This window comes from Vipera ursinii (genome assembly GCF_947247035.1).
Source record: "Vipera ursinii genome assembly, chromosome: 3".
Classification (NCBI taxonomy): Eukaryota; Metazoa; Chordata; class Lepidosauria; order Squamata; family Viperidae; genus Vipera; species Vipera ursinii.
The window spans coordinates 121,080,456-121,093,881 of record NC_139516.1 but is presented as its reverse complement, the minus strand read 5'-3'; the positions used below and the strand labels follow the sequence as shown (position 1 = coordinate 121,093,881).

The following is a 13,426-nucleotide window of genomic DNA, read 5'->3' as shown; positions in this document are numbered from 1 at the left end:
GCCCCCAACAATCTGGGTCCTCATTTTACCTACCTCGGAAGGATGGAAGGCTGAGTCAACCTTGAGCCTGGTGGGATGCGAACCTGCACTAATTGCAGGCAGCTGGTGTCACTTAAGGAGGCATTAGCCCACTGCTCCACCAAGGCTCTACTCCCCAAAGCCTCAGAATTAACTGGTTGGAATTCCAGGGAAAAGGGAAATTTGCAATCTTAGCTGTGCCACATCCAAAAACATATATATATATTGGAAAATACATGGCTTCCAAGAACCAGACAAAACTAGTAGAGTTTAGATTACTTCTAAAAAGTATTTAAGATTGTAAAAAAAAAGATACCTCTAATAGTCCAACAGCAATTGACAAAGCTACTCCAGTGGATCGCAACGGTCTCTTTCCCTGAGTAACTGGCCAAGGATCTCTTTGTAGTTCTCCTAGAAGATCTGTCATGTTCATGTCAATTTTGTGAACAGGCTGCAAAAATCTACATTTTTTTATCAAGAGAAAAAAAAAGAGAGAGAGAAAGATATAATATTGTGCATTATGCACTGGGTACTCTCTCATTTATTTGGAAAATGTGTAATGTTTTAATCATAGATTCAAAACAGCTATTACAACAAAACAGCCATAGTACAATAACAACCAATAATTATCAAACCAGTAAATCAAATCAACATTTAAAAAAGATAATACACTCAAGAGCTCAGACAACAGTGCTACTCATTTCCTGAAGCTTCGGTAGAAGAATTGAATTTTAACTCCATCCTAAATATTAATAGAGAAGGAATTTAACTTAATTTGTTATAAACATCCACTCTATTAGACTTTCCACAAATACTTCCATAAAGACAATAACCCCAGATCTGGCAACACAGCCAAGTTCTGAGAGCTTTCTGGAACCCCAGGATATTAGGATTCTGGTGAGCTTTTTTCGCATGACTTGCCCACTTCAAGTCCTTTCACAATATTTCTGTAGGAATATGGTCAGGACATTGACTTAGCCCTTCGAAAACATTTCCTTTCTTTGGCTTTAGCCATTTCAATCCTAGGTGTTATTGCAGATAGTCCATAATGAATTCAGGTTACTTTGAATGCTGGGCAGCACTCCATAGACGCACTAAACATGGAGAATTAGCAATACTGTGTTGGCCTTACCACAGTGATGTAGGGCAAATGTGGGTTGGTACCTATATTTGAGCCTATTAACTCATTGTTTTCTACAGCTATTATCCTAAGTATCTGTTTTTTCAATCACCCTACATTCCTAAATATGCCAAGAATTTCAAAATTACAAATAGGGAAATCCTGTCCAGTGCCTTTGCCATTTCAGTGGCTGAGTAAGAGCATAGTAAAACTTCATACCTAAATCAATGTATTTATTTATTGGATTTATTTGCTGCCCATCTCGTCTCAAGGTGACTTTGGGCGGCTTACAGCATTAAGAGCTATAAAACGTAACATATAAAACATAAATGTTTCTAAAAAAACCCAATAAAAATAGAATTGCAATCAAAAGTAAAATTAGAGTTAAATTGCTAGATCACATGCATGGAACCAAAATATTCATGCTGATTACTTTAGTAGGGCCTGCTCAGAATTTCATAGTCTTTGGGACAAACATGAGATCAACCAATACTGTTATTGGATCAACGCATGGAACACAGGATACCTTCAAAGTAGTCTTCACCTGACATTAAAGGGATGCTTTGAATATTTGGGTAGAGGTAAAAAAAATCAAGACTATTAATTTGGAAATGTTCTTAGAACCATCACTTGCCCTTGGAGGCCAAATGATCTCTGTAGTTTGATTCACCTATTATCAGTTTTATACTTTCTCATACACAGATGCCGTGGTCTTTGATCTTAAATTTAAAAAGAAAGGCAACTATTTCAAACAGCAAAAATAGGCCTGTTTTTGTTTTTTAAAAAAGATGTTCCTTTCGGGATTTAGAAAAAGATCAACGCATTTGCATCATTTGAAATATTATCTGTTTTGCAGAACTACACACCTGCTCGAAAGGTGAGGCGATTCTTGGGACTGAGGTGGTCTCCCTTGCTGGGTAGCTACGGCAGGCCTTGAAAGACCCAACATATCCTGACAATGAAAAACATCCATTTATAAAATCAGAAAGACTTACAAAAAATGTGAAATAAGAACTAGGAAATCCTGTTTAACTTTTCACAAAAGAGAATGCAAAATATACCTGTATTTGTTTCGCTGACAGATCTTTAGTTCCTCTAAAAACGTAACTTTTGGAGATCCCTTCACAGCTCAATTCATGAACTTGTACCATTCGACCGAAGGTAATCAAGCCCACAAGAGCATCAGGAGAGAGCAGACTTAAAGACATTTGCAAGGATTCTTTCAAAGCTTGTAAGTCCTCCTCTTCCAAACATGTGTCCACTACATAAAGAAAGACCAGGGGTGTCTGAGGGCCACGCTTGAATGGGGAAAAAAGAAATATATATATATATATATATCTCACACAAAAGTACATAGCATGAAAGACTCTAACTTTCTTTACAGTAAACCATGGCAATAGGACTTTATCCTTATACCCAATTGTAGAAATGTTAAATATAGTTATGGAATTTGAGAGGTAACAAAAAGGACTACCTGGACTATATATTCTATTGTAGAAAACTGTGGCATTAGCTCTGCTGGCTGATTCACTTCAGATATGCCTGCATATGCTGGAGGAAACTGAAAAAATACACCAAGAATTAGGGCATGTACTGAAAAATACCAATTTTTAATAAAATGCAATGTCAGCATTTTTTCTTTCAGTTAAACATACGAATCTTAATTTAATTTTCCCTTTATAATGGTTTCTGGCTTTTGGTTGCAATTGAATGAATGAACCTTTATTGTCAAAGTACAACCATGTATACATTGAGATTGGCTGAGCCTCCCTTCATGCCCCCACCCCTAACTTACAGTGACACAAACCCTCCATCTTATTACACCATGTGAGCTAATTGCACAACGCACCGGCCTTCCAAGTCAATTATGCATAAAGTTTATAAAATTATTTCCCATTCAAGAGCCTAACAGCCCATGGATAAAAGCTGTTCTTCAGCCTGGTGGTATGGCTGGCTATACTCCTATATCTCCTACCCGATGGTAGGAGAGTAAAGAGATACCGTCCAGGGTGTGAGTCATCCCTGAGAATTTTCCTCACTCTTCCAAGGCAGCGAGCCCTGACGATGTCATCCAGTAATGTCAGGGGACAGCCCACAATGTCTTGTGCTGTGCTCACCACCCTCTGTAATGCTTTCCTATCCACGGCTGTCAGACCAGCATACCAAACCACAATACCATATGAGAGGACGCTCTCTATTGTAGACCGGTAAAAGAGGGTCATAAGCCATTGTTCTACCCTGTTCTTCCGCAAGACCCTGAGAAAGTAAAGTCTCTGTTGGGCCTTTCTGGCCACCTGGGTTGTATTAACTTTCCAGGTCAGATCTTTGCAGAGGTAGACTCCCAGAAATTTAAATGTAGGTGCGATTTATAATTTTTTCCAAAATCATATCTTAGGCCTGTTCACCAATTTAATTATTATCTGTGTATCACTTCTGCATCCAATATAAAGCCATGAGTAAGAAAAATCAAATTAAGATTTGTTGTGATGTCTGGATAAAAATGGTGTGCAAATCAATGGCAAATCAAAATCAGAAATCATCCATTTTCATATCTCATTTTGTGATTTATTTAACAAGTACAGTTTATTAGAGTCATACATCACATCAAGCTGTCTTGTACAAATTATAATGGCTCTGTTTATAATACACGCAATGCGAAAATAAAAAAATAAGCATGAATTCAAGCAAGTGCTGTCTCTGGTTTGGTATGATGTGGTAACTGAGAAACCATAATTACAGCTATTGTGTTTCATCTAGAGATTAGTAAAACAGGATATCAGGCTGCCTATTCCATACAATCCCTAACATGAGTTCTAAACTATGATTAGCATGAGTCATATTTTAACATGAACTAATTGCAATTAATCTGGGCCATAAAGCAACCCAAAAGGATTGTAAAAATCCAAGTGAACTCTTTGTTTTGGCAATAATATTAATTAAATGGAACAAACAAAAATTAAGAGTGATATGACAAACAATCATGGTATACAGTTGACCTGGAGGTTCAGTAGAAAGCCAGTGGCATTACTTTACTACCAACAAGGTTTTTTTAAAAAATGTATTAATGTTGGAACATAACATTTTCAGACTTACCTGGTTCCTCTGAAAGCAGAAGTTACAAGCCCAAAGCTTGGCTCGGTAATCAACCTGACTGTAAAAAAGGAATGTATAAATTAAGCTGAAATCAAATTTTGAGATATTAATTTTTAAATATTTAATAAAAATTGATGCATTCTGTTTTACTCTCAAACACTTTACATTGGGGTAACCATTAAGGTAATTGTATAACATAAACAGGACTCCTACAAAATTAACAGCAAATTATTATTATAATGTTGCATCAAAACAATCAGATTAAATTTTCCCATTTCATAGCATTAATTCTGATAAGCCAGTAAGCCTCTGTGGAGGAGACTGGAAAAACTTCATTTAAAAAGATTTAAACCTCCAAATAACATAGGGCAAAGAAATTGATACCATTCAGTTAATATACCATATTCTGCTTTAATTACCTAAAAGAAATGAAGATGAAGCATTTATACAAGCTTTATATAATTCAACCGTAGGTTATCCTACATATGTTCTTTAACTTTTGCCCCCTACATTTTCTTCTTTAAATTTTTTTTTCTCCATGAAGTATAAGCAAAAATATGACTACCGTATATATAAAAGCTTTCAAGATGCCCCATACAACAAATATATTTGAAGGCTATTTATAGGGGGGGAAATCACTAATTGCATCTGTTTTACAAAAAACTGATTTAGTAATATATAATTTATCTGTAAATAACATTTAGAAAAATGGAATAGGTTTCTTGTAACAATTGATAATGCTAATGGCCATGACAAGGTATAGCAATAAAACAATTACATGCACAAAGACACACAGACATACTATATCAATCCATTCAACTAAGAATCAAAAATCATCAAATTGCTTCAAAAGAACATATTTACATTTGCTTAGTTTTGCTCTGTTTAGCTGACCCCTTGTGCTTAACTGTAATTGCTTGTTTGGCTCAACAAGCAGCATGAATCTGTTTTAATATGTTTAATATGTTTAAGTCTATGGCTTAAAATATCTGAGTGCTGCAACTGTGATTTATTTAATAAATGATGTTTAAAGAGAAGTGTAAAACTAGAGCACTATAAACTTAGAGAGAATGAGCGTTCCCAATGGCTAACCAGTGCTTAACATTAACATATCCACTGTGCATTGAAAATGATTTTGTAAACCATTCTTCCGCAGCAATCAGTTGAACCCCTGCTTGTGGGTTGTCCTAGTCATTTTTCCTTTTGTTGGCTAACCTAATCCTTCTTTGTTTTTGTTTTGGCAAAACAGGTAAACTCTTGCCCAATTAAGAGTTGGAGCATTGATTATGGGTTTGATGGGTTTAGGGGTATTTTAACATTTTGTATTAATTTATTTAATTGGGCTACTGTATTTAATATTTCTTTTAATTTTTATATATTGTATTTTATTGTATTGCCCTGTACACCGCCCTGAGTGTTATTATTACTATGGTAGATAAGGGCTAATCCTCCCCCATAGTAGCACTGCATTTTTAAAAATAATTCTAAGCATCTTCAATGGAATATAAAGAGTCTGGAAGTCTCAGGTGTGATAGAACATTTCTGCCTTGCATTTGCATTTATTGCTGTTCATCTTTTTTTTGTGAAGAACTATTGGTTGTTTAACCCTGAGCTAACTATTAGTGTGTGGCTGAATCATGGAGCCATAATTCAGCTAATATGGAACCATTGTCTCACCTGGCATATGAAGCCTAATCAGAAAACATTTTTAAACACATAAGCTAAGAGGGACTAGAAATATAATAATAATAATAATAATTTAATTTCTATACCGCCCTTCTCTCGAAGGACTCAGGGCGGTGTACAGGGCAATAAATACAGTAAAAATACAATGTACAAAAGTTAAGAAAGAATTAAATATAGTAGCCCTATTACAGTAAAAATTAATAAAATTAATATTAAAATACCCCAAACCCATCAGACCAGTCCGGCTTGTTCAAATAAATAAGTTTTTAGGTCACGGCGGAAGGAGCGAAGGTCAGGAGCCGTCCGGAGCTCAACCGGTAAATGGTTCCAAAGGTCTGCCGCGCCCACAGAGAACGCCCTCCCCCTGGGGGCCGCCAGTCGACACTCTCTGACCGACGGCACCCTGAGGAGGCTCTCTCTGTGGGAGTGCACTGGACAAAAAGAAGATGATGCCGGCAGCAGGTGCTCCCATAAGTAATCCGGACCCATGCCATTTAGGGCTTTATAGGTCATCACCAGCACCTTGAATCTCACCCGGAGGGCAACCGGAAGCCAATGTAGCTCGCGGAGTAGAGGTGTTACATGGGAGTATCGGGAAACCCCCACCACCACTTGCGTGGCCGCATTCTGCACCAGCTGAAGCCTCCGAGTAGTCCTCAAGGGCAGCCCCATGTAGAGAGTGTTGCAGTAGTCTAAACGAGAGGCCACGAGCGCATGAGTGACTGTACGCAAGGCATCCCGGTCCAGATAGGGCCGCAACTGGCGCACCAGGCGAACCTGGGCAAAGGGCCCCCTAATAACAGCTCCTATATGATCTTCCAAGGAGAGTTGCAAATCTAGGAGGACACCCAAGTTGCAAGCCCTATCTACGGGGGGTAATAACTCACCCCCCATAATTAGAGATGGAATAATCTGAATTTCCCGAGATGCCGGTGCGTACAACCACTCAGTCTTGTCGGGATTGAGCCAAAGCCTGTTCCTCCCCATCCAGACCCGAACCGCCTCCAGGCAACAGGACATCACATCGAGGGCATCACTGGGGTGGTTTGGGGTAGAGATGAAAAGCTGGGTATCATCAGCATATTGATGATACCCAACCCCAAAACCACGAATGATCTCGCCCAGTGGCTTCATATAGATGTTGAACAGGAGAGGCGAGAGGACCGACCCCTGAGGAACTCCACAAACGAGAGGCCTCGAGGCCGACCTCTGCCCTCCTGCCAACACTGACTGCAAACGTCCCAGGAGGTAGGAGGAGAACCACTGCAAAACAGTGCCTCCCACTCCCAACCCCCTGAGACGCCGCAGTAAGATACCCTGGTTGATGGTATCAAAAGCCGCTGAGAGGTCTAATAGGACTAGGACAGAGGAGCAACCCCTGTCCCGAGCCCGCCAGAGATCATTCACCAGCGCGACCAATGCCGTCTCCGTGCTGTACCCGGGCCTGAAGCCCGATTGGTATGGGTCCAGATAATCAGCTTCCTCCAGGAACAAAGGGAGCTGATGCGCCACCACGCTCTCAACAACCTTCGCAAGAAAGCGAAGGTTGGAGACCGGACGATAGTTGTTTAAAACAGCTGGGTCCAGGGCAGGCTTCTTGAGGAGGGGTCTCACCACCGCCTCCTTCAAGGCGGCGGGAAAGCTACCCTCTCTCAAAGAAGCAGTTATCACTGCCTGGAGCCAGCCTCGTGTCCCCTCCCGAGCCGCATAAACCAGCCAGGAGGGGCACGGGTCCAATAAACACGTGGTGGAGCTCAGCTTCCCCATAATCCTGTCCACATCTTCCAGAGTCACAGGATCGAACTCCTCCCAGATGATATCGCCAAGACCGCCCACATCCTCACTGTCAGACTCTGCCCAGTCGGAGTCCAAACCGGTCCGGATCCGAGCGATTTTGTCCAACAGATGTTGGCTAAACTCCTCGGCACGACCCTGCAAGGGCTATTCCCTTCATAGCAAACTACAGTTTAGCATCTTACCAGAACTGGTATCTAGGACAAAGCTATGATTCATTTAACTGTAAACTTAAATTCTGACTTAATTATTTAAGGCAGGGATGGGAACATGCGGTCCTTCAAATGTTGCTACCTTACATCTTCCAGTAGCCTTCACCATCAGTAATGTTGTCTAGAGTTGCTGTGAACTCTCAGTTCAGCAACATCTGAAATTGAACAAGTTCCTATTCATACTTGAAAAGAAATTCATTTATCACATTACCATGTACCTTTTTTCTTTTAAAATATCCAATATTATCTCCTCAATTATTTGGAGTACTTGGATAATCTTCAAGTTACAACCTGAAGAAGCATTTTGCAAAATTCAGGACTGAATCTACCTTTGTGCTTAAAAATATTTTCAATGTTTCTGCATAAATACAGTCTAAAATGTGATCTGTTTTCTCCACATCTTAAAACTAGATAGAGGCTCCAATTATATGAACATACTAATTCATTTATTTAAGAAAATTATGCAAAGCTAAAACATGTTTTTGCCATATATATACAGAAAAAATGAATATTTAAAAAGGTTCAGAAACTTTTAAGGATCCCGTAAATCAGGAGTCCCCAACTGCCAGGCCACGGCCAATAACCAGGCATTGAGCCATTTGGAATTGGGATGCAGAAGCAGTAGGCAAGCATGCATGTGTATGCGCATCCCCACTTGTGCAAGTAGTGTGGGAGCACGTATGTGTGCACACCTGTCGCTCGTGCAAATGGAGCTGCACACCCACACACATGCCCACTGCTTTCGTAGAACCATCCCCTCTGCCCTCCACCCCACCCCACCCCCCAGCCAGTCTGCAAAGCTGGAAAAGCTGGGGAAATCTGACTGAAATAATTTCACCACGCCACAGCAATCAAAACAATCCACAGACAAAACTAAATGTTACAAACAAATACATACCAAAGTGGATTGAGAACAGTTTTGCAGGTTGGTCTACTGCATAGAACAGGCTCATACTGGACAGGGGGCAGATCTAACCGTTCTTTCAAAGGTGTTAGAAGACAAGCCATTGGAACAACCATTCTGGTGGCCTCCAATTTGCTGGAAGGCCATACATTCCAACTGAAGCGAACTCCATCACGCTCTTCATTTTGCTGGATAAATTCTAGGTAAGTCGCCATAGAACTGTATGCAAAACCAGAACACAAGTTTGAAATAGAAATATAGAGCCCTGAATAGAATAGAATGGTAGTTTATTTCCACCCAATGAACTGAAAACCATGTACAGTATAGTATAGTATATAGTATATTAAAACCATGTACAGTATAGTACAGTATAGTATAGTTTACTCAGAGGTTTCACTATAAAATTACTCAACTAGTGACATTCACCCATAATATTGAGGGGAGGTGGTTGCTCTAATTTGATTTGTTAGTTGCGAAGTCGTATCCGACTCATCGCGACCCCATGGACAACGTTCCTCCAGGCCTTCCTGTCCTCTACCATCTTCTGGAGTCCATTTAGGCTCACGCCTACTGCTTCAGTGACTCCATCCAGCCACCTCATTCTCTGTCGTCCCCTTCTTCTCTTGCCCTCAACCTTTCCAAGCATTAGGCTCTTCTCCAATGAGAATTTGATAATACGGTACAGTAGCTGGTTCACACTAAACTATAACCATGGATTTATGAGCCACAAAGAGTCTATATTATGAACATAATTATTTGTAATGCTGTGTTTGAAAACAGCTATTGTCATTTGTAACCCATTCATTCTTTCAGACAAACAATTGTGTTCCTTTGCAAGGAAGAGTAAAATAAAAATGAAATAAATTTTTTTCATGCCTTTCTTTTGCCATTCCCCAGATGGTATTTCAGACAGTTTACAATTATGAATACTGTTTCGCCTTTTGTTTCTCTACGCCTTTTTTGTTTATTGAACAATGTGTTTTCTGCTTCTGTGCTTCATTTTTTTCTTAATAAAAGAAGAAATTCTTCTGGAGCATATTTTGATATTTTGAAACATTGAAAAGGTTAACAAAATAAACACCACTGCATGTCTATGTTATCTGAATTATAAATGACCTTTAACTAAACTTGATTAGCACATTTTTGCTAGGAAAATAGAGGAAACAAGAAGGCAAAAATTCAAAAAGGAAACAATAACACTTCCTATATATGTCACTTCATTGCTCTGGTTTAAGAAGAACAGGTATTCTTAAACAGCAGTGGGACTTTATGTAAAGCTAGTAGGCTAATTATAACCCACCAAAAATAGTTTTACCTCCAAACGTCCTCTCACATTTTGATTAAGATCGTATTTTTCACTTTTCATAGACAATTACTTTATAATATAAAATGCTATATCTGTGCTGCATATATTTACCTCATGCACAAATATGCTTCATACCTCATTACTAAGTTGATGTAAAACGTTAACTTGTCTAACAAAATTGGCCCTCAAACTACCAAAATATTTAGGCAAATCAGTTATGCAAGCAATTATCAGATATCAAGGATACAGTTACAACAGCTATCAAGAACAGCTTGAAGAGTTAACTCACAACTCTGATAAAAGAACAATCTATTTTCTAAGTACTTAACAGAAATTTAAGGTTGCAATTCTAATAGAATCTACTGGAAGTAAATCTCATAAGCTCCTAACTAAATCACAATTAGGCAGAAATGCAGTGTAAGAACTAAGGCATTATGAGATACAGGACTAGAAGCTTGGGACATTGTGGATAGAGTCATAATATTAACACAGCTATGCAGGTAGTCTTCGACTTATGACTACAGCTCAAAATTGATGTTGCTAAGCAAGACAGTTGTCAGGTGAGTTTTGCTCCATTTTATGACCTTTCTTGGTACAATTGTTAAATGAATCACTACAGCTGTTAAATTAGCAACATGATTACTAGCTTAAATAATGGTTAAGTGAATCTGGCTTCCCCATTCATTGACTTTCCTTGTCAGAAGTTCATAAAAGATGATCACGTGAAGCTGGAATTTTGCAACTATCATAAATATGACATAGTTGTCAAGTGTCTGAATTTTGATTATGTGATCATGGGGATGCTGCAATGTTCGTTAAGTATGGAAAAACTGTTATAAATCACTTTTTTCAGTGCCATTGTAACTTTGAACAGTCACTAAATGAACTGTTGTAAGTAGAGGACTACCTGTAATATATTCAAAGAGCAAATTCCTTGTTGGAATTTTATAAAGAACTGAAATAAATTGTCAATGCCTATATACTGATTTGTGGCATAGCCACAAACATTCACGTTAACACTTTTCAAAAAAGAAATTAGAGCTACAAAAAGGCATGTTTCCTAAAGGAGAGACTTACGGATGGGCAACCCATCATTCCCCAGATCGCTTTTCTTGCTGCCCACCAATCTCTCTGTCCCACCTGATTTTTGTTTCAGGTATTTTTAATTAAAAAAAAATAAGAAAGCAGCACGTTGCGAAGCACCATCCTCCAGCACCGTACTTATTTACAACAATGCCTTTAGGTTGCACTGGCAAAGTTGAGAAGTATTAAGTACCCCAAAAGAAATGTTCCCATATTAAATAAAAAATAAAAAAATAAAAATCGCACACTAAACTGAAGAAGCTTCTTGGATGAGAAGCGAAACGTTTTAATTTAAACGGAGGGGGGAAAAAAAACCCAAGGAAGTCCAGTTGCCTTCTGGAAAAGCACCACAGCCTCACTGAACGAGTTTCAAAATCAGTTCTAATTTACTGGGGATGCTCACAGGGGTCTTCAAACTTGGCTTTTTTATGACTTGTGGACTTCAACTCCCAGAATTCCTCAGCCAGGTACGCTGGCTGTGGAATTCTGGGAGTTGAAGTCCCCAAGTCATAAAAGGGCCAAGTTTGAAGACCCCTGGTATATAACATACAGCCGGCCAACAGTTACGAACGGCTCAGTAAAAGGAGCGGCAGCATATTGACTGGCACACTTCTGTTAACAGGCCGCTATATAAAATGTCTTAAGAGAGAAGGAGCCGGAAAGAAGTTCAAACCAAGAGAAAAGAGGCCCAAAGGCCGAGAGGGCGCTGCCAGGCAACACCCCTCCTTCCCTCCCCCACCCCAAGAGCCTCCGATGGGCACCTTCTTCGCTCCCTCCGCCCAGTGCTTGAAGAGGAAACATTCAGGAGTAGAAGAAGAAGATATAAAAAATCACCCTCGATCGGACTCCCCGCTTTAGCGCTTCCTTTCCTCCCTTCACCTCCAAGACGGCGGCTGCCTCTTGGCCCGCTGGACTCCTGCTTCCCCGGCTAAGCCTCGCCCACGTCGCTAAGGACAGCTCAGCACCACCGCGCCCGCAGTTAAAATGGGGGCGGCAGCATCAGTTACTGCGGTTGACTTGCCCCGCGAAGCCTCTCTCTCTCTCTCTCGTCTCCTTTCGGTTCGCGGCGGCTTGGAACGCCGCGTTCTCAAGGGCCGATCTAGCTTCAAAAAGCAATCAGAAGATTTTATTTCTAAAAAGCTGGTCACGCTGCCTTTAACTTTTTCTCTGGTTTAGAAAAATGTTTTGGCCCCCTGGGGAAGGTTGCGGTCGCCTTGATGCCTTTTGAGTATAATTGATTAAAATGTGACGATTCTCCCTTCAGTCTGGAGAATTGCCCTCTTCCAAAATGGCAAACGGGGGAAGGCAGGCAGAGAGCAAGTCATAGATGTTGGAAAAGAAGATCAGTTGCTTTTTTCCCCGTTTGTGAGTATAACTGGAGTACAAAGGAAGCACTTCAGGCTATGCTGAGCTTTTATCGCTGGCTTCTCTCCCCTCTCCTTCCTGCTGCAGCAATAACCGATGGAAACGAAAGTAACAGTTCACACTTTGTGTGACACGGGCAAATATTTATAGCAAACATTTATTTCTAGTTCCCTTAACGCTCATGAAATCCATGCCTATCCATGTGGCAGGCAAATTACAGGATTTCCTGAATGTGACAAAGTGGCACGTAAAGGCGCTCCTTGCCCTGCAGATCTTGGTGTTGCAGCCCAAGCTGAGAAATGAGGGCAGCTGAGCAAAGAGTACTGAGGTCACTGGTACCAGGCATCTTGATCTCCATCTCTTAGCAACAGCTGAGAGGCTGTTAGTCAAAGCAAGAAATAAATTTTCAAGCTTTATTAACAAAAAGTACAGTCCCTGTTTCCAGACTCTAGTTATGTATGCCTCAAATTGTAACATATAACCATGGAAGCTCATAGAGAAAGTATCAAGCAAGAGACTATTTCATTCAAAGACTAGTATGTATTACTATTATATATAAATTATAATTTAGAATGATACTGTATCCAAAAGGTATAAAATACTGGAGCAGATTCTGTACTGTCACAGACAATTAAGCAGTCATCCCCTTTCAGTATCTGCAGGCAATGTAGTAGTAGTTAAGAGTCATTCAGGGAGACTATTTCTCTCAGAAGGTACCAAATATAAAATTAGTTTGGTTAATAGTGTTAAACAGTTGCTGAGATATCCTTGTAAAAGGGGTGCATAGAATAAAGTAACCTCAATATTCCACAGAAAACATCAAATCTACACAATTTACTTATTTT

General features: G+C 39.8%; 1 protein-coding gene across 1 annotated transcript in view; it reads right to left on the bottom strand.

The window, feature by feature from the left end:
• SEC23B (SEC23 homolog B, COPII coat complex component) overlaps nt 1-12,255 on the bottom strand; it is a 33,556-nt gene extending 21,301 nt beyond the window's left edge. The window contains exons 1-7 of the mRNA XM_083357845.1: nt 12,051-12,255; nt 8,822-9,046; nt 4,232-4,289; nt 2,613-2,699; nt 2,200-2,436; nt 2,005-2,090; nt 335-479 (exon numbers count right to left, since the gene is read on the bottom strand). Of these exons, the coding sequence (XP_083213971.1) occupies nt 335-479; nt 2,005-2,090; nt 2,200-2,436; nt 2,613-2,699; nt 4,232-4,289; nt 8,822-9,042 (834 nt within the window). The 5' untranslated portion in view covers nt 9,043-9,046; nt 12,051-12,255. The remainder of the gene's footprint in view (nt 1-334; nt 480-2,004; nt 2,091-2,199; nt 2,437-2,612; nt 2,700-4,231; nt 4,290-8,821; nt 9,047-12,050) is intronic.
• Between the last annotated feature and the right edge of the window lie 1,171 nt (nt 12,256-13,426).